The sequence below is a fragment of the Galleria mellonella genome, unplaced genomic scaffold (genome assembly GCF_026898425.1).
Source record: "Galleria mellonella isolate WM207_F2 unplaced genomic scaffold, CSIRO_AGI_GalMel_v1 utg184, whole genome shotgun sequence".
NCBI lineage: Eukaryota > Metazoa > Arthropoda > Insecta > Lepidoptera > Pyralidae > Galleria > Galleria mellonella.
Genome location: NW_026442025.1, coordinates 12,656,642 through 12,679,867, shown reverse-complemented (window position 1 = coordinate 12,679,867; position 23,226 = coordinate 12,656,642). Strand labels below are relative to the sequence as shown.

At 35.6% G+C, this 23,226-nt stretch overlaps 1 protein-coding gene across 2 annotated transcripts in view; it reads left to right on the top strand.

The window, feature by feature from the left end:
* LOC113512037 (uncharacterized) overlaps window positions 1–23,226 on the top strand; it is a 69,864-nt gene that overhangs the window by 18,425 nt on the left and 28,213 nt on the right. For both annotated transcript variants that reach the window (XM_052893771.1, XM_052893770.1), the window contains exons 2-3: window positions 5,702–5,858; window positions 18,539–18,652. In XM_052893771.1, the coding sequence (XP_052749731.1) occupies window positions 5,702–5,858; window positions 18,539–18,652 (271 nt within the window). The remainder of the gene's footprint in view (window positions 1–5,701; window positions 5,859–18,538; window positions 18,653–23,226) is intronic.

Sequence of the window (23,226 nt, the reverse complement as noted above, 5' to 3'; positions counted from 1 at the left end):
ATATGTATATGACTATGCTGTCACAGATATTATTTTTTACAAATCTATCTTTTTTAACGCGCCACCTATATACTTATGCTTTAATTCTTTCTACCCAAAGGTTGTCTGGAAGAGATTGCTTAGCAATAAGACCGCCTTTTGTACTACACTATACGTATTGAAAATTGTTTTAACAAATCATGTTATGTTGGTGCAATAAAGTGTTAAATAAATAAATAAATAAATAAGTTAAATTTGTATCCTTATTTAAACAATAAATTTGATTTGCACGCCTACAATTTAAGGCAATTAAACAGATGCCAAAAAGTTTTGTCACATGGCCCTTATAATGTCAAATGTCTGTTTAAAGCAAATAAATATTTCATTTTATTTCATTTCATTTGGAATATTTTTTTTTTTATTATAAGGGATATATTCTTAGATTGGTCTCTATAAATTTTGTTTAAACCGATTTAGTAGTTTAGTTATTAAGTCATTATAACCGGTTTTGTTACAATTAAAGTCAGTTTTTTGTGGAACATAATCATTATTTTACTTTTTTTTTAGTTTATTTATTCATAAACAAAAATTTGTATTTGAATGTCATAGTAGATACAATAATGTCATACAGTATATAAAATATAAATTAAATTAAGCATAAAACAAATATTACAGTCATTTAGTCATCTCTTAACATAAACAATTATGTTATATTATTATATACTACTTACTTTTTGCCCATTACTTTGTTAGTGTGATTTTCGAAAGTAGGGAAACGCATGAAAACGTTCACTTCCTAGATGGCGTATCAAGGTAACATACCCAGTTTTTAAGCTAAACCTTCGGGAACACAGCAGTGAAAATTGCATGCAATTCCATGCAATATTTTTGTGTGATGCCGAAAAAAAAAACATACAGACAGACAGACAAAATTTCTAAAAAATATTGTTTGCTTTCTATTGTTTTTATTAAGACCTCTCATATTAATATTTATTTATTTATTCATAGGAAAACCAGGGCTACACTACAGCAAATAGATACAGTTTTAGGATAACAAAATAAGCCACTAATAGGTTTTCACAAATAGCAACAATATAGATACAAGGCGCTTTACACATAGCTACAAAAATACGAGTTAACAAGAAAAAAGTGAACAAACAAGAGAGAACATATAAAAACAAATAATGATAATAATAAATTATAAAAACAAACAATAATAATGATAAGTAAAATACAAATTAAAGATTAAATGTAAATATTTGACCAAAATATGACCTTTTTATCCATATAATAGTAATTAAAACAGACTATGAATAAAAAAATTGCTTACTCAGTTGGTTTCTCACTGATATTATATTTTTTGAAAATAGATCGATATTAAAAGTTCTAGAAAGAGTATTAAAGTTGTTGCTAGCTCGCCAAAGGAACGAATTTTGTCTATAATTCGATGACACTAGTGGGACAAATAGTGTAGAATTATTATATTCTTTAAGTATTTCCCACGTACAGACAAAGTGTAGTTACAATTTTATTATATTAGTAAAGTTATGTAAAGATGTACCTATATACTCGTGTATGCCACTGTTAAAACCTTTAATCTGTCAAAATTAGTTTTACTTTTAGTTTTAATAAAAGTTGGTTTATGTTTATTAGAAAGACGCTGCAACTTTTTTTTTAATGGGTAATAATGGAATGATAACCCCGCCTGCGCTATCGGGATACGCTGGCGGGGCACCAGTGGGGGATGACAGGTGAGGATGAAAAGGCAGGCCAGTTAGTCCATCGTAAAACAGCTCCTACAACAGCAATAGAGTTGGCCCTCAACATAACACCCCTAGACCTGCACATACAGCAGGAAGCGACATTAGCCGCTATCCGACTAATGCATCTGGATCTATGGGGTAAAAATCACTACAGTCCCTACACTTCTATTCTGAACCAGGCAATCGAATATGAACCTTTGATTGCGGCTCCGTGTGACAGGACTCATAATCATTATATATTTAACAAAAAATACCAAATACAAATTCAAGAAGAGGAAAAGGACCAATCCGGTGTACATGAATTACGCATATACACCGATGGCTCCAAAACCGAGAACGGTTCAGGAGCCGGAGTCTTTTCCTTAGACCTGAATATAAACGTGCACATACCGCTTGGCGTACACAGCTCAATATTCCAATGCGAATGTGTTGCAATAACCGAGGCTGCTGCAGCTGTACATAAGCTAGGAATAAATGGTTTTAGCATTAGATTCTTATCTGACAGCGCAGCAGTACTAAAAGCATTACGAAACAACAAGACAAACAACAAATTGATAATTGAATGCCACCATTCACTGGATAGGATATCTTCCAATAACCGAGTTATCCTCCAATGGATAAGAGGGCACAGTGGATCTTATGGTAACGATGCCGCAGACGAACTGGCTAGAAGAGGCTCAGGAACGAGGGTGGTAGGCCCGTATCCACTTCTTCCTCTTCCGTTCTCGCAATTTCTAATGTGGATTCGTCAAAGATCCGCTGACATACAAAACCAAAGATGGATACAGGCTACTGATTGCAGACAATCAAAATTGGCCGTACCTACGTTGAATCAACGACTATCAAAACGTTTATTACATTTAGATAGAAAAAACTGCAAAATAATGATAGGGACAATAACGGGTCATTGTCCATTAAACAAACATTTATACACAATAGGAGCCACAGACAGCCCTCTATGTCGAGGCTGTTTCGACGCTGAAGAAACGGCTGCTCACGTAATCCTGGAATGTGAGGCTGTGGCCCATCAAAGTTTAGAAATCCTCGGAACGGTGAGATCGCTCCGTGAAGCCTGTGAAGAACCCAGGAAGCTTCTGCGCTTTTGGGCGGAGCTAGGTTGGCTGTACTAGCCACGACTCACACGCACAACGGCCCAAATGAGAGGCTAAGCGCGGAAAACAGAGTCCTTCTCACATTCACATTCACATAGCCCATCGTAACGAATTCCACTAGAATTAACTACGAAGGTTTCCAGGGGGAACCGCGTGGAGGTCGACCTGATAGGGTGTATTGCTATCAATGGGTCAATTAGACCCCATTACTGACAATCCCTTTCCCCCCAAGACGCTGCTATTAAATTTATAACAATTTTTTTTTAAATATGATAATGGAATGGTAACCCCGCCTGCAGGGAGGGAAAGGGATTGTTAGTAATGGAGACTGAGAATCCCATTGCTAGCAATATACTCAACCAGGTCGACCTCCACGCGGTTCCCCCTGGAAACTATCATGGTTAATTCCTGATGAATTCATCATGATGGGCCAACTGGCCTGTTTTCATTCTCATTTATCACCCTTCACTGGTGCTCCGCCAGCGTATCCCGTTAGCGCAGGCGGGGCTACCATACCATTTTTATCCATCAAAAATAAAAAAAACCCCGCCTGCACTAACGGTATATGCCAGCGGGGCACTAGTGCGGGACGATAAGAATGATTAGGCAGGTTAGTTAGCCCATCGTGATGAGTACACCTGCAATTCAACAAGACGTATTATAACTTTTTTTTTTTTTTTTTTTTTTTTTTTTTTTTTTTTTTTTTATGCAACTTAGAATGACAAACAAGCTGACGGCCCACCTGATGGAAAGCGGCAACCGTCGCCCATAGACACGAGCAGCACCATGGACACAGCAGACTACACCGTTTCACCCATGATACCCCCCATTTGCCATTCCTGAGGACTCAAACCCTGTAAATTCACGCCATTTCATACCGAAACACAGTCATGCAAACATAACTGCTTCACGGTTGAAACACGAATATGATAAATTATCCGCGTGATAAATATGTCTCATTTATTTAAATTTTATAGACCAATATGATAAATTACATACATACTTTTTTTATACAAACTTAGAATGGCAAACAATCTGACGGCCCACCTGTTGGAAAGTGGTAATCGTCGCCTATAGATATGAACAGTACCATGATACCCTCCCCCCCCCATGCGTTGTCATTCCTGAGGACTAAGGTGTTATTCCTCCGTACCCTGTAAATTCACTGCCATATCCCATACCCTTCAAACCGAAACACAGCCATGCGAGCACAACTGCTTCACGATAGGAATGCGGTACTTCATTATTGGAATACATAAAGTAAAGGTAAAGAAATGCTTAGGGTATTTGTAAAAATTAGTAAAAAAAAAATCTTAGCACGTGTGCCCCTAACACGCTTTGGGCCTGTTTCATATTTTTTGAAACAATTCAACACAACATTTTAAATGCTCCTGTTACGAATGTACGTCTGTCTGTCATCCATAATTTATAAAGTACACTTACATCTCTCATCATCGCCCGTTGTGAATTTGGCTTGTTGAAGGATGTTGTTGAGCTGAAGTGAATGTTTTATTTGCTTTATTGACTTTAAATGTGTTATTTACCGCATTGAGTGCATTATTGATAAAGGTTATAACGTAAAAGACATGTTGCTAGGGTACGGATTCGATTCTCGGTCACGTCAGTTTTAGAAATAAAAATATACTCGTAGTGAAATAAAAATGGTCACTAATATACAGTATTTTAATTAACGTATCCATTCCTTAAAACTGGTATTAGTTTTTATTAATAGAATTTAAAAAAAATTTTTTTTTTCTACATACTCGTACATACATTGTCTACATTTTTATACATGAAACTGTATACTCTGTTATGTGCATGGTATTGCTCATGTCTATAGGCAACGGTTACCACTTTCCATCAGGTGGGCCGTCCGCTTGTTTGCCATTCTAAGTTGTATAAAAAAAAAATGCCAGGAATTATGAATTTATCACGATGCTTTCCAGAAGGGACTACGTGGAGGTTGATTTAACAGGGTCCTATAGTTTTTTTTTTAATGGGTGATAATGCAATAGTAACCCTGCTTGTGCTAACGGTATGCGCTGGCGGGGTAACAGTGATAGATGATAGATGAAAGCAAGTCAGTTAGCCCATCGTGAAGAATTCCACGAAAAGTAACCACGATGGTTTCCAGGGGGAACCACGTGGAGGTCGACCTGATTAGTAACATTGCTAGCATTGGGGCTGTTAAGCCCCATCGCTAACAATCCTTTTCCCCCAGGGTCCTATAGTTGTTGTTAGGTAGACGATGGGTTGCCTCTGTGTGAAGTCATGATAATACTTGTTTGCGAGGGGGGGGGGGATTGTTAGAAATGACTAACAGTAGTTAGTAGTAATACATCTAACACCCCCATTGTTGGGGTCAAATAGCCCTATTATTAGCAATATACCCTGTCAGGTCGACCTCTACGTGGTTCCCCCTGGAAACCATCGTGACTAATTCTAGTTTAATTCGTCAGGATGGGCTAACTGACCTACTTTCATCTTCATCTGTCATCCCTCACCCCTCACTGGTGCCCCGCCTGTGTATACCAATAGCGCAGACGGGGTTACCATACCATTATCATCCATTAAAAAAAACGCCCCCATTGTTAGCAATATACCGTGTCAAATTAATCTCCACGCGGTTCGCTTTGAAAACCATCTTAGTTAATTTGTGCGAATTGGCTATGCTGACAGACCAATGGACCTGCTTCATCCTCATTCAGGCTCCACTGGTGTCCTACCATTGTATACCGTTACACCGTTACACCTGCCTATGCGGCAGGTGTACCATTATATCTTCATCAATTACAAAAGATGCTCGTGCGCGGTGGATGGTGTGATGACGTCACGCGTTATGTGCAGGGCAGTTGTTGCTGGGTAGACGGCAGCGGGCGGTGCGTGCGCCTCACCGACACCTCGCTCCTCACCCTCACCGAGGTGGAGCGGCGCGCGCTGCAGCAGGTCGCGCTCGCCAAGCTCCAGGAGATGAAGCTGGGCACACCCATCAAGATACCAGAAGGTGAGGTATTGTTGTATTACATATAGTTTCCTTCTATTATTGTACGCACACTGCCCGCTAGTAATTAATGCTCCTCTCCACTCAGGGTTTGCTAGAAGAGAACTCTTACAGAGTTAAGCTCGCCTGTTGTACATCTTTATTTTATATATATGTTGTAATTTTTTGTGTACAATAATAAATAAATAAATAAAGTATATGTAGAAGGTATTTATTAATCTTTGCGTACATAGGTTTGTAGGCAATGAAATTGCAAGGTACAGAGGTACAACCTTGTTTTGGTTCGGTTTTTTTTTAATCGATGATAATGGAATGGTAACCCCGCTATCGGTATACACCGGCGGGGCACCAGTGAAGGATGATAGGTGAGGATGAAGTAGTTCAGTTAGCCCATCGTGAGGAATTCAACAAGAATTGTTCACGATGGTTTCCAGGGGGAACCAGGTGGAGGTCGACCTAATAAGGCATATTGCTAGTAATGGGGCTGTCAAACTCCATTGCTAACAATCCCTTTCCCCCCGTTTTAGTTCGGTTAAGGAAATCATAACTTACAACACGTATTGGTTAAAGATCTTCGTCTTCAACTCTGAGGTATTTTTGATTGACTGTATAATTTGTCCAGAGTTATTTATTATTATTATATTATTTCTAATCCGTATGATACTGCGGTGGTGAAATAAATTATTTTCTATATAAAAAAAGTCTTTTGTAATGGCCAGTATTTTTTTTTTGATGGGTGAAAATGGTTATGGTAACCCCGCCTGCGCTAACGGGATACGCTGGCGGAGCACCAGTGACGGGTGATAGATGAGAATGAAAACAGGCCAGTTAGCCCATCATGATGAATTCATCAGTTAACCATGATAGTTTCCAAATCGGAGGTCGACCTGGCTATATTGCTATGGGATTCTCAGTCTTACTACACGTATTGGTATAAAATATAGAGCTCTTCGTCTTCAACTTTTTTGAGGTATTTTTGATTGGTTGTATAATTTCTCCAGAGGTATTTATTATTATTATATTATTTATAATCCGTATGATACTGCGGTGGTGAAATAAATTATTTTCTATATAAAAAAAGTCTTTTGTAATAGCCAGTATTTTTTTTTTGATGGGTGAAAATGGTTATGGTAACCCCGCCTGCGCTAACGGGATACGTTTTTCACTTTTTACTCAATTTTTTGTTTTTTAAAAATTCATTATCAAAAAAAAATCGCGGAGCACCAAAAAAGTGAAGGGTTTTTGATAGATGAGAATGAAAACAGGTCACGGTCACGGTCGGATTTACGTTAGCCCACCATTTTCAAAAAAAAATTTTTCTTAAAAATTTTCTTGATGAATTCATCAGGAATTAACCATAATAGTTTCCAGCGGGAACCGCGAGGAGGTCGACCTGGCTATATTGCTAGCAATGGGATTCTCAGTCTCCATTACTAACAATGCCTTCCCCCCAGTATTAGGTATACTTCAAATATAGGGCTCTAGGAATGGGTATTGAATTTATAACAAGTAAATCGCAAAACATATGATTATTTTAAATACTGTTGAACAATATAGTAACTATCTTGAGTCAATAATTAATAAGAAATAAATACAATACATGACTATTTATTATTTTTTTATAATTAATTGTTTCTTAAACTGCAATATTTGAATTTAGAACGCGGAAATAAGTGTTTACATATAGATATTGATTCAGAAGAAGCATTTTTTTATTTGTTTTCCCAAAAAAAAAACGGCAGCTTCAATCACTATAAAATTGAATTGAAATCAACACCTAAGTAATATCTATAGCATAAATAATTAAGTTGTAAAAAAATCTGAAGAATTAAGAATCTCCTAATTTTGGTAGTCGATTAAAAATTAGAATAAAACAAAGAAAACAGCTTTTAACTTATTCGAATGTGTAGAATGCGTCTAATTGCAAAATACCTTGCGTTCGCTGTTTATTACGGGCTATTTGTTCACGAAATAATCGTAAAACGCTACGTTACATTTTACAGTTTGCCGGCGGTGTGGCCGGCGCGTGCGCACCGTGTCTATTTTTCACAACGTATTAAAATTCCCATGCATCGAGCGTGGAAGTGTTAATGGGGGCATAATGACTAACGGGTTGAGAGCCAATAACGATACGTCTTCATGAGCTCGAGAACAGACAGGATGAGGGTTACCACTTCAATAATTTCATCATCATCATTTCGGCCTGTATTCACTCCTAGTTGGCCATAGACACATCGCAAATAGTAGAAGGTATTGCAGAAACCCAATACCTTCAGCTATATACGATCCCCTGTTCTCTGCATCTGTCTGCTTTCAGTTCTTAAATTTTTATATTTATTATGTCATCGATTTATTTAGAAATAAGAGGGTCTATGTATTTGTGTATTTAAGATTATTTTTCAGGACATGGACTAGGGTCAGGTTGCGTAAAAAAGCGTATATTATTTGCTCCCAGATAATATGATTTGGGTAACAAAAAATTCTGTGTGGACACGGAACAATTAGTCCATCCCCCCCTTAGATACGTCTCTGGCTTTTTTTTATACAACTTAAAATGGCAAACAAGCTGACGGCCCACCTTATGGAAAGTGGTAACCGTCGCAGAACATGAGCAGTACCATGGACATAACAGAGTATACTGTTTCGCCAATGATACCCCCCATGCGTTGCCATTCCTGAGGACTCAGGTGTTATTCCTCTGTACCCTGTAAATTTATGCCATATCCCACCCTTCAAACCGAAACACAACCATTCAAACACAACTCCTATAAAGTGTTTTAGGTAAAATGTTTGCATTCAAACCGTTACTTTCAATTTCTGCCCTCTAGATAAAAGGTTTCTTACGTGTATAATGTTATATACAGATAAAACAGCACGCCAGATTTGCTGTACCATTCTATCTCATGCCTTTAACTTTCTTCTGATGAATATAAGCTTCCCTCTTGAAGGTGTTTGCTAGTAGTACGCTTGGCAGACGGATTGGCAACCACGCTTAGGCTTTAGAGATGTTTAAGAGGAACGCTGCTGCCCATCCCTCGCCCTCCTTTTGTCGCTTTTTACGACACCCACGGGAAAGGAAGGGGTGGCCTATTTTATGCTGGGACTACAACGCCCAATCTTATACATATGGTAGCAAAAATGTATTTCTCAGTAGATTAATTTGCAACTTGTCTAAAGGTGTAGGCAGCAAATGTTATGTATGTAACAGGTTAGTTAGTTGAAGAAATTACTTTAGTTTTTCATTTAGATCTTACACATGTTGTTATCCATGGTGTTGTTCAAGATACAGACAACGGTTGTTACTTTCCAACATGTAGGTCGTCAGCTTCAAAACATCTAGGTATCATAAAGTTAAAAATAGATTTATAAGACTGAATTAAAAATAGTTTGCCTAGACAAACAGATTTAGGCAAGCTAGCAAGGCTAGCCAATACAATAAACAGTAGTTTCTCATGTTCTCTAAATATGTTTATTATTTTTTTCTTTAGATTAATTAAATTATCCGGTAGGTTAGAGGTGTATAAAGGCCATGGTCAATGGTGCCATTTGACTTCTGAACACATTTTCGCAATTCTTTTTATAATCCATGGGTTTTCTCACGTTTTAGTCCCATATTAATTTGTTAACGTTCGTAGCTACCGTTTTTTATTCTTTGAGAAGCAAAAAATACTTGCTACAATAGCAAAATATATTTGTATGTGCGCGCATGTTCAAGATAAAAGATAAGAAAGACAGAAATATTTTCATTCAAGTAAATTTAGATTTAAGCACTTTTGAATTGTTTTTTTTTTTCATTACCGTCCATTCGGAACGCTATTTCAGTCTAGTAGAACGGGCAAGAACAATATTATAGCTTTTTATAAAATAAAAAATATTTATTGTCTTAAATATGTATAAATATATATGCATAATACATAAATATAGGAATTACGTATACTCGTATTAGCATTGTGAAAAGTCTAATTTACGCGTGCGTTGCCGACCCTGAAGAAACCTCTTTACCCCCCCCCCCCCCCCCTTTTGAAGAACCCCATGCTATAGTCTCTTGGGAAAATAAATATAAAGATTCAGGAGATGATATTAAACTCAATTTTAAAAAAAAATATTTGAAATAGCCTTGTTTACAAGTACATTTAACTAGTAATTATTTACGTTAACAGAAAAACAAGCATTTGTGTCGCAGCCAGAATCGATATTCATGTTACACGTACTCACAGCGTAGACTCGAACTAGACTGCAACCCGAAGCCGACCGGTTGAGAACACGAGAACTGCCTTTGCACATCGACAAGGTATTTTAGGTGTTCTAGCTACGACAGGGGATTCTTTGTAGTTACACAACCCTTTTACCGGTGTTTTTATATGTTTATTTTGAACTACATAGCTTATATGATATGACGATTTTTTAAAGAGCATGGCAGAAGGAAAAATAGAGAGCAAAAGAGGAAGAGGAAGACCGAGGAATAACTACATGGGACAGATAAAAGAAACACTAGGTGTCATGTCGTATAGGAACGTCGAGGATATGACCTTGAATAGGCTGGAAGAAAATGCATGAATTAGTTGCACCGACAAGAGGAAACTCTTAAATGAAAAGAGAGAGTTTTTGTTCGCGGCTTTGATCACGTATAGTATCCGATTTCGCGCAGCAGCCACTTTTCGTCGTATTTTTATAAACTATAGCTGTTACCTGCGATTTTAACCACGTGGAGTTCGGCAATAATAGCAAAACTTCATTTTATGTCTTTCACCATCTTAAATTTCTTAGGAGAATGGTATTTTCAAAAAAATGATAAAATATTGTAATCCTTAGCAAAAGACTAAATTAAAAATTTTGCTTTCCTAACTTAAAATTAACAAATACATATGCATTTTCATCTAAATCAAATCATCCCCTATGTCAGTCTCTCAGGGGTAGAGTTTCTAAAAAGTGAATGAAAATCGATTTGTTTTGTGAAATTACCAAAACCGTTAAAAAGTCTTTTTACTAATTACTTAAATAAGTAATTACGTAAATTAATTAACAAAAAAATTCGTAAGTTTAACTTTAATAATTACAGAAATCTTATACAAAATTTATTTCCCTACTTTATTATTCTGCTTTTTCAAAACTCAATAAACATATCAATTTATATTTTGAATCTAGAGCCTAAATCTAAAATACGTGAAATTTTACGTATTTTTACATTTAACTTCTAAACTAACGAAATTCTATTAAAATAACTTTCAAACTTTTGTTATACCCCCTTAGAAAAGTCAACCTTTGGTACTGCTCATGTCTATAGGCGACGGTTACCACTTTCCATCAGGTGGGCCGCCAGCTTGTTTGCCATTCTTAGTTGTATAAAAAAAAAGAAATCTTTTATTTTTATTCATCTAGGCTATATAAGGGATCTATCTACAAAATTTAAAGATTCTAGGATCTTAGGTTTCGGCTATGAGTTGTTGCTTACTTAATACTGCTTGGTAAGATTTCACCAATCCTTCCCCTATGAATGTCTCTTTATTCTATTCCAATTTACGTAGAGAAAGACACGGGTTACAACTAGTATTTTAATATAGGAAACAAAGAATGTGTATCAATCAATCTAAGGCAGGTGACCTACTCGACAATGGGCTATAAATAAATTGACACATACAAGACATGCCGAGCTATTTTCAATATGGCTGCTCAAATAAATACGTAGTATTTCGCGCGCTATTACGCAGGCGTGACGCGGTGTGACGGTGTGACGTCATCACACACACCGCCGTGTTGACAGTATTATGTTATATAGGGTGGAGAAAAATCTATCGCCATTATCATCATTGTAAGTGATGACAGGCCAGACGGACTACGCTTGACAGCGGTGCGGCGATTGTGTTCCCCAAAAAAAAAACACTGACTTGAATCAATGACAACACTATTTCATACGATTAATTTGAAAGTATATCCTTTTAGTTAAAAAAAAATCCAAATCGGTCTACAAAGGACATAGTTTTGAGGTAATAAACATAAGAAAACAAAAGAGGTCTTCATCATCATCATTTTTTTATACCACTAGGGTGGCAAACAAGCATACGGCCCACCTGATGGTAAGCGGTTACCGTAGCCTATGAACGCCTGCCAAGATGGTTTCCAGGAGGAACCGCGTGGAGATCGATTTGATAGGGTATATTGCCAGCAATAGAGGGGAGGGGTTAAACCCCATTGCTAACAATTCATTTCCCCGTCTTCCTTAAGATTAAGATGTCTCCGTGTCTTGTAATTTCACTGCTATATCTTCTTGTACCTGAAAACAGCCATGAAGGCACAACTGCTTCGCGGTAGAGACTAGGGTGGAGCAGAGGAACAGTTGCAGGCAACTTTTGCACGAAATCTCCTTTTGGTGTTTCTTTCTAGTAAAAATAACAACACGATGAACAGTCTGGTTTTATTTCAAGTACGATCCCATTGTGATCCCAATGTCCCACTTTTCAAAACAACAATCCTGCAGTTGAAAAGTTGAGCATACTTTTCAAAAACTCTGTCTTGTCAGAAGAACATTTACTTGTCAAATTTTAATTTCCTAAGTTAATTAGATTTCAGATTACATGATGAATGATGTTTCGCATATGCTTACTTATTTATAAATTTACGTGTTATTTTATTAAGCGAAAGACAAACAATTTATGTTTTCACATTTTGTGCGCTGATAAAAAAAGAATGCCACGAAGAAATTTATAGAAACATTACAAATTAAAATAGCAACCTATAGAACGAGTGAGTTTGGCAACATACAAATGAAGTGGCTTCAATCCAATCACATGATTTCATTTTTAATGAGTCTCTAAGATTATTTGTGATTGTAAAAAGATGTGGGCGGTGTATTTTGTTGTAATTTCTATAGAGGACAGGTGATATGTGTTTATTTATAAATGTACCGCGATGTTGTATCCTGTAATACACTGTCTCTATAATTCTATTGAGAAATGATAATTTTATAGAAATAAAAAGAGGTTTTGATAATCAGGTTCAATCGATCAAATTAATTTTGTATCAATATTATATATTGAGCCCTATTATATAACCAAATTTTTTATTTCATGTATAAAATATGTAATGGCAAACGACCATAGTATGACGGTCCATCTGATGGAAAGTAGTAACTATCGCTTTTAAACCTGAACCGCACTATGAAAATCATATGTGATTTTTGGAGAAAATCTTTTTGTTCCTAGTAAAAACTTTTTACGATGATTTTATATTTGCATGGGTACTGTCACTGTAGTTACAATTAAGTTATATTTATATGTATTATTAAATGGAAAATAAACAAGCAAACAAGAGCAGACCAGTTTCCACAAGCAGCACCTATTTACGAGTATAACGGATAAGCCAGCCATCATTGGCCTCAACCATACTTTAGGAAACTCAAAGCCACGGCCTATCACGCCGCCATATACACTTGTATAACGCTGTTTTCGTGTGTTCCCGGCATAGAATGTGCCCCTACCTTTCCCGTGGATGTCGTAAGAAGCGATAGAGGAAGGACGAGAGCTAAATAGCAGTGTCCCTCTTAAAACATCTCCAAAGCGTAACTGTCATTACCTGTAAATTCACGCCATATCCCACCCTTCAAACCGAAACACAGCCATGTAAACACAATAACTTTTTTATAACTGAAGAAATTGAATTAAATAACTCCCAATAAATTAACCCAACAACTTTGAAAACCCGATTTCAAGTTGAAAATATTTGTAATGTAAGTTATTTACATGCAGAACGGTTACGTTCAAGAAAAACTGACACGCGGACCTATTTAAGATAATGAGCTGGGGATGCCGAATGCTTTGGATGCCGTTTATTTTTAGAATTAAGCGCGATTGTGTGCGAATCCCGTTTGTGAGATTCCGATTTGTGTAATGTAAAGCTGAACTACTGACTGACTGACATATAGCTGTAACTATTGGCGTGTTTGAGGTTATTTTCCAAGAATCATCATCATCATCATGTCAGCCTTTAACTGTCCACTGCTGAACATAAACCTTAACATTATTATAAGCCTCCCCCTTGGACGGTATTGCCAATAGTTGCCACGTTTGGCAGGCGGGTTGGCAACCGCAGTTAGGCTTTTAGAGATGTTTTAAGAAGGATGCTGCTGCCCAGCCCTTGCCTTTCTTTAGTCGCCTCTTACGACACTCACGAGAAAAGAAGGGGTGACCCATTTATGATATGCGATATTCATATACAGGAGTGGGTGTTAAGCGGTGATCACGTTTTTAAAAAATTTAATTATGTAAACGCATTTTGGCGACGCTGAACACCTTTACGCTTATATTTTAATATCTAATGATGGAAACAAGCCTGACGTGGATGTCCAGATAAAATACAGTTGTCTTTTAGGTGCTAAATTCGCTCAAGCGCTAAAAAGACTGTCATACACTTTTTTATGCTTTTTTTTATATTATAAATCGTGTTCCACAAAAAAACCGACTTCAATTGTGATAAAACCAATTATTTTGATTTGAAACTAAACTAACCGATTTTGATATTTCTTTATGGAATCAAACTATAAGTGTATCTTTTCAGATAAAAACAGAATTTTCAGTGGCACAGAGGTGTTTATAGTAGTGTTTTGATTTCAATACATAAAATTACACGGTACAGAAACATAATACGATACTTCTTAGTTATGGCAATATATGATAAGGGTATAGGGAGCATTGACATGCATTTTGTACTATCCATGGTGTTGTTCATGTTTTTAGGCGATAGTTACCACTTTCCATTATATGGACCAGGACTTTCTATCAGTTTGTTTGTGTTCAAGTTGCATAAAAAATCTGTTTGTACCAGCAGCTACCACTTTGCCACTCCAACGGAGCGTAATATGTTATTGACGTTGTCAAATAAATCTTTATTAACGTAATTACGTTGGTGTGCATACGCACGAGTTGCAAGGTGCGACATTATTTCGAGTCGGCGCCAGTCGTGTCGTGTCGGGTATTTAGCTCGATGCCCACCTTGTCAGTTCGAACGATGCGAATTATTTTCGAAACGAAAATTTTTATCATAATTTTTGTCTTGTGTTTTCTAATCTAGTGGTATGAGAATTTGTTGATAGTTATGTTTTCGTTAGCGCACACGTGTGAAAGAATAAGATGCTGAATGTGTCTGTCTCGTTCTGTCTCTTATGTACAAATATAAATGACTTTGAATTTTATTATTTAGATACATATGATCTGATACTGCTTAGTATTTTTTTTTATACAACTTAGAATGGCAAACGAACTGACGGTCCACCTGATGGAAAGTGGTAACCGTCGCCTATAGACATGAGCAGTACCATGGACATAACAGAGTATACTGTTTCGCCCATGATACCCCCCATTCCTGAGGACTCAGGTGTTATTCCTCTGTACCCAGTAAATTCACGCCATATCCCACCCTTCAAACCGAAACACAGCCATGCAAACACAACTGCTTCACGGTTGAAACACGAATGGGACAGAGGTACTCAAGCAATCGACTTTTGTACATAGTCTCCCTCTGGTAGTAGTTAGTAGTTTGTATTTACACAAATTCATTATTTATATAGTTAAACTTGTTGAATAAAGCAACAGCTGAGTTTCTTGTCCGTTCTTCTTTGCTGAAATTACGTTTCGAATGGGCGGTAATGAAAAAATTACTATTCAAAAATGCTTAAATCTAAGTTTACTTGAATAAAAATATTTCTTTATTTCTTACATATGTTTCGGTTTGAGGGGTGGTATATGACAGTCAAATTTACAGGGTCTTACACCGTTTTCTTTAGAAAAAGCGACGTATGAGTATTGTGCTATTCTTTGATGTTTATGGTTTTATCCATTTTTATAGTCGACGATTACCATTTTTTTTTAATGGATAATAATGGAATGGTAACCCCACCCGCGCTATCGGTATACACTGGCGTGGCACCAGTGAAGGATGATAGGTGAGTATGAAGCAGGTTAGTTAGCCCATCGTGACGAATTCAACAAGAATTGTTCACGATGGTTTTCAGGGGGAACCACGTGGAGGTCGACCTAATAAGGCATATTGCTAGCAATGGGGCTGTCAAACTCCAATGCTAACAATCCCTTTCCCCCGACGATTATCATCATGTGGTGGGCCTTCAGCTTGTTTGCCATTCTAAGTAGCATAAAAAAAAAAAACATTATATATGTATTATATGTACATAGATTATCGGTTTCACTGTTTGTTTGAGCTTATTCTAATTAACTATTCTGATTTCGCAACAGCTCATCCGTGGAACGTGGCACCGCGGCCGGCGCGTACGCACTTCGCGTCGCAATTCTCTATCAAAACAAGTGTCGTGTTGCGCCACTTCATGTTGCATACTTGTTTGTTTGTTTAATTTATATTCGCGGAACTTTACGCCATTAATTTTTGTCATTTTCTGCAAATAAATTGGAGCTAGTTGTGCAGAAAACAGGCACACTACCTGGGGTGATCACAAGAGACGGTTGTTGTTATTGCATTTGATTTATTAGTACAAATAAAAAGATTTCCAACAACTCGACAAAAATATCAACAACAAACAGGACAACTCGACAAAAAATATAGTTACATTAATTTATAAACAAATTATGTTTTGTTCAAACAAAAATTTGACAATGATCAAAACATAAACACACAGCTAAAGTCTGTAAACACAATATAATTTAAACAACAAAAAATGGATAATCATATATATATATATATACACATACACACACATATACATACATATACACACATACATATATACACATATATACATATACATATATATATATATATACATATACATACATAAATATACACACACATACAAACACAGACACACACACACACACACAAACACGCACGCGCGCGCGCACACACACACAGAAACACACATACCACGGTGTACATATTACGTTCATATATATGTTACAACAAAAGAAACTATCTACTAATTACAGAGGAAAATAATACGTAAACGTCGTGACGAAAATCCTTCTGACCAAATATATCAAGCTTTTCACCATCCTGATGAGCACCACCAAACATTATTATAAGACAATTCTTAAAATGGAATTGTTAAATGAAACATTATTCCTAGTGTTTGGCACATCAAAAACACGGGAGTACGACATTTATTGTTAGTATTAAAGTATAGTAAATTAAGTAGCGAGGGACAGTCAACCATAGAATTAACAATTTTATACAAGTAAATTAATTCAGATTGTCTTCTAGATAATAAATTATCTAATTTAAAGTATTTCATTCGCGAAGCATAGGATTGAAGTTTCCTGACTTATCGTCTACAAGTAGTTGCATTTTCTGTATTCTTTCAATATTTTCTTCATGAATAGCATAATAGGGGAATATTATAGTAAATACTCAGCAATGGGTCTTATAAGTGTTTTGTATAAGTATAGTAAACTGTGGGGTTTATTAAAATTTTTAGTTGCTCTGTATATGAACCCAAGCAACTGGTTACAACGACTGATGATATAATCATAATGTAAAAAAGATAACTTTGAATCAAACATTATTCCCAAATCTTTAACCACATCTTTACGCTTAAGTTTTTGCTTGTTTAAAAATATAAATATTAAAAATATTAAAACACACAAAAACATAGATTAAGGACTTCCAAAACACAAATTGATGTTAAAGTTACATAATACGTATACTTCTTGCATGATTTTAATACAATTTAAATAATTTGACTGTATTTAGTATTAATATAAATCTACGTGGTTTCTGAATGCTAATGTAACATAATTTCTGTAAAAAAAAGTATCGTTTAAAAATATTAAAAATGCCAAAACATGGTTCCTTTGGATTTTATGGTGAGATTTATGACGAACATTTTGTTAAGCTCCTTTTACTAGGCCATAAAATTGAGTCCGAATATTTGAAATTTCATTTCATGGTAGACACTTACTTTTATGGTCAACGCAAAATGCTTCAACGGGGGGGGGGGGATTGTTAGTAATGTTTCTGCCCATTGCTAGCAATATATCCTAGCAGATTGACGCGCTGAATTCCAAGTGTATTATTCATCATGATGGACTACCTGGCCTTTTCATTTCAGATTAAACAAGTAGATCTTATTCTAAAAACCTAAAACACCGACAAGAATGGCAAAACTTGTCATATTGATTTAAAAACCAAACTACTCGACCAATTTTGAAGAACTGTTTACAGAACCAATGTAAAAGTATGACCTTTTAGTAAAAAAAAGGAATTTTCCAAATTATAAATATTATTTTAAAGATTTATGTTCATTTTTAACGATGCCTACGATACATGCATCACGGGAATTTTATGACCTTACTGTACTTGTTGTTTCCGACAATTGTTTGGACTTCATTCAATCATCTTCTGATTTTATACATTGTAATTCGCATTACGATCTCTGACAATTGTTTGCAATCGACAAACACAGTAAGTTGATCAAATTCCCATTGTGCATATGTATATACTGACATTGGTTTATAAATGGCTTTTGGGGGGTAATATAAAGAAAGCAACAAATCGGGAACCTCTTTTATTTAATCATTCTTTATTTGAATTTAGTTAAAAAATGTTAAAATTCAGAATGTATATTCGTAGATTTTGATTAGTTGCAGTAGAAATTCCTCTTTTTGGGAGTTACCTACTTATAAAATGTGTTCTCAGTGAATTGATTGATGCATGTTTGTTGATAGAGAACGCGGTAGCGCCGTCTACGAAGCCGAAGAGACGGGCGATTCTCATGAAAAGGAAGGCGCTGACCACCGGCTTCTTCGACCAGAGTCGGACCAAGGACGACAAAGACAAAGGTGAGCAGTCCACTTTTGGACAATAATTACTAGACTATTTTACTGAATTAGTTGATTAGAATTATTTTGTTCAGTTTCGCTACTTAATTTGCACGTATAAGTTAGTACGCTGCCAACCCGCGAAGATCACTTATCTGATATTCTATAATCTTTCACATTGGCCATCCCTTATGCGTCTCTATTCTTGAGAACTACGAGTGTGCATCCCTCTATGCCTTTGTATCCTATAATTTCACTGCTGTAATCACAATTCAAATAAAGCTATGTAATAATTGATTTACGACAGAAACACCGATTGGACAGAATGCAAACGTTTTGTCTATAAAATTTCTCTTCGATGGAATTGGACTATAAAGTAGATTACTGTTTAAATTGTATGAAAAGATACGTATAAGAATCAATATTAAAGATTTCCGTTATTAATCAATACAACTAGATACAGTTTAATATTTTATGATCGAAGCCAACGGCGGCGTGACAAGGATGACTAACTGTTCGTTGTCTGCCAATACTCAGGGATCATGTTCGGAGCCTTACACAACCGTGGTATGCGCCAACTTCATTTACTCATTACGTACTGACATTTATTATAAAATAGTTCTTATAAATTTGGGATTAGCTCGTAAATTGATAACTGACACAGTTTTGACATTTGATGAGAGAAAAAAATCAAAATTTATTAAAGTTCTCGTCAACCAGTTCTCTGTAATATGTAACTGGTATATATTTTTTGATTATAATCTCCAATTTTCTGAAGATTCATTGTTCTGTTTATTTTAATAGAAATGAGAAACAGGCTGATGGTGAATGTGAAGTGATAAGGCTTACAGATGTGAAGTATTTACATTGGATATACTACGCTGGCCTTCCATGATTTCATGGTAGATATAGGTAAAGCGTCGCGATGGTACTACTTAAGAAAACGTTGCAAAATTCAAAGTAAATGAATAGGTACAATACTTTTGTAATTCAAACCACAAATTTCTTCTATCAGGACTGAATCTCGAGAGCCGTATTTCTAACTCAACTGTTCAGTAAGTTTTAAAGTCTGAACAAATGTATATATACTAAAATTGACACATATTGTTTGACACATTGAACTGGGAAATAATCAAATAACATTAAAGACTTCTTTTTCTTTTCTTTTTTGGCAAATTATTCTGATTTACTAAATTTTAATTTTTTCCTTTCCTTTATGGAACTCTTTACTATAACAATACTAAACAAATTCAACCTAGATGACGAAAAATAACCAAGAAACGACCAAGCAATTGCATAAATGACTTTGAATTAGACGACTTCTATAGTCATTGGTTTGTAGTTAGGTTTACAAGATACTTTACAAAATACTATCATGTTTGATCTAGCTTAAATGCTTATCTATAATTTGTTATTTTCATGATGCTTCATGCTCACTTTCCGACAGACAGTCGGAATTATTGCGTAAACATATTGCATATAAAAAAGTGCAGTGACCCACATGATATTTGAGTAAATAATATTGATTCACTATCCCACGTTCGTGAAACCATGTTTTCGGCCACATTTTATGATAATATGTAAAACATGTTACATAACGTGAAGGAATGCAGATGCAATGATTCACTGGTTATAAAATTCTTTATATTTTACAACCTCGGCAAACAGTGTTGCCACTAAATCACTATGATGTATTCATTAGGCAGACAACCGCGAAATCTCTAAATTATCGGTCTTATGTTAGTATTATTGAGATTTAAACGGATCGTTTATAGTTAATGATAAAAGAGAACCGCAATGAAAACGTCGTACTGACACCGGTTAGTTATCTTGATGCGATATTTCTTTAAATTTATTTGTTTCTCTCATTTTTTTTTTTTTTCGTTCGAATTCGACTAGTTTCTCCTTGATCTTGCGTGGAAATGTAGCATAGCTGTAATTAGCTATAACATGTTGTTTTGGAAACTAGTAGAATGTTAGTTTACTATTTTTATTGAGTAATAGTAGCAATAATATCGTCAATGTAGAGTTAACATTGATTATTTGTGACATCAAGAGTCTGATCTGTTGATATGACACAGTCTTAACAGTTGAGTCGTTCGGTATGTCTTAGATTTGGTTTTACTGATTGAGTTATATAGATACTTGATTTATTTAATGAAAAATCATCATCATTTTCATTCTAATAACTTATTATTGTCTTATTGCTGCATTGGCGTACATTTTCCAGACTGGGCTCCTTTACCTAGGATGTAGTCGTGGATATGTTTTCCATTTTGTCCACATCCGAAAGATTTGTTTTGACTCCAAATAAAACAGGGATGCCCCTCCACCCCCCCCCCCGCCCCCCCTTTAAATACACACTAAATTAATTATTAAATATACCATGCTCAGCATATTGATACTTACATAAGAGGTATCATGCTGTCTAGTTGGTTTGGTATATTACCTATAGATTTTTGACATTTTTCTTTTTCTTATTTATTATGGTTGGGCCTCTTTGTTGTCTCTTTTAACTCATTACAACAGTAGTAGCTAGTCATCATGTTTTATATATTATATTTTTTTCTAGTTGTATATAATTCCTTTATACTTATATATGTATATTATTATTAGTATTTTATGTTATTTATTTACAAATTAATTATTGTTTATAGGTATATATTATTAACTATTATTATCTTTACCTATCCAAATAATGAAGAACCTCGTTCGTGATTCACTGTTCACCCCAAAGGTTGACTGGTTAAGAATGCCACCGGCATTAAGTCCGCATTTTATACCATATTTTATTTGATCAATAAAGTTATTCAAATTAATAAATATTGGTACTACTACTAGCTACTTACGCATTTCCATTGCTATTCAGCGTGGAAATGCAGCAAGTATCCTATGTACCCTACCTGTGATCTCAAAGAAATTTTTTACCTTTTAATATCTTTTTAAGTACTTGTTCTTGATATTTGTAGCAGGTAGATGTTAGGTGTATATTTTTACATATTTGTATAATATAATATATATAAAATTTTGTCATTATGTCTAAAAAAATTGTATAAATATTGTATTTTTATATTGTTAGTACACGGAGAACATAAAAATATAAGATCCATTACAATTTCATATATCCAATAAATTTTAGTTGAATGAACTGTAAAGTAAATTACTCATTCCATCAATTCTTATAATGTGAATATGGATTGTTTGACATTGTAATGTTGAGAAATTGTGAGATCTTCCATACATTCCATACATCCAAGAGTTACAGCTGAAACTGACAGGTCGCTGAAACCGGCTGTACGTAAACAAAGTATGGAGAATAATAGATGATCGGTTTCTAATAATACCGTGTAGTGTGTAGGTACGGAACACATTTTTGTCTGTATTTACATTTTGTGACCTTGGAATGAAACATGATGTAAAATGAAGGGTTATTTCTAATGTATAAAGTGAATGGTAATAGCAATATACTGCTTCGACTTATACACCCTAAGTAAATAGTAATAATCTAGAACCTATGTAGATTATCATATACAGAGATTTAAAAGAGTAACTGTTGAGTCTCTTGCGGCCTCTTCTCAAAAGAACAACCATCCAAACCGTGCAGTAGATTAAAAAACAAACGACGCTTTAAAAGTGCTTTGTAAACAAGTCTATTTGGTTGATTATTTTTTTTATACAACTTAGAATGGCAAACAAGCTAACCCACCTGATGGAAAGTGATAACCGTCGCTTATAGACATGAGCAGTACCATGGACATAACAGAGTATACTGTTTCGCCCATGATACCCCCCATGCGTTGCCGTGATGCTATGCGTTGACTCAGGTGTTATTCCTCTGTACCCAGTAAATTCACGCCATATCCCACACCCTTCAAACCGAAACACAGCCATGCAAACACAACCGCTTCACGGTAGAAACACGAATGGGATAACGACAACACGAGTAAACGATAACACGAATTTACAAAGTTTTAAAAGATAATTTGTATTTTAAACTTTGTAAATTTATAGTTAACAGAAATTACTGTTAATTAACCGAGTTAATCCGAAGGAAGGGATTGATAGCAACGGAGACTGGTAGTGAAATTTCCAGCAATATGTCAGGTCGTCCTACACGCGGTTTCACCTGGAAACCATCTCTGTTAATTCTTCATGAAGAGTCAACTGACCTGCTTCCATCCTTACCCATTATCACTTATTAGTTCCTCGGCGTATACTAATAGCGTACGCGGGGCTATTATTCGACCAAATGACGACGGTAGATTCTCCGGTGACCATGTTCGGTTTTTTTTTTTTTTTGATGGGTGAAAATGGTATGGTAACCCCGCCTGCGCTAACGGGATACGCTGGCGGAGCACCAGTGAAGGGTGATAGATGAGAATGAAAACAGGCCAGTTAGCCCATCATGATTAATTCATCAGGAATTATCCATGATAGTTTCCAGGGGGAACCGCGAGGAGGTCGACCTGGTTGGGTATATTGCTAGCAATGGGATTCTCAGTCTCCATTACTAACAATCCCTTTCCCCCGACCATGTCAAATATATAAATCAAGTCGGTTCAAATATATAAATATACATATATAATTACAATACA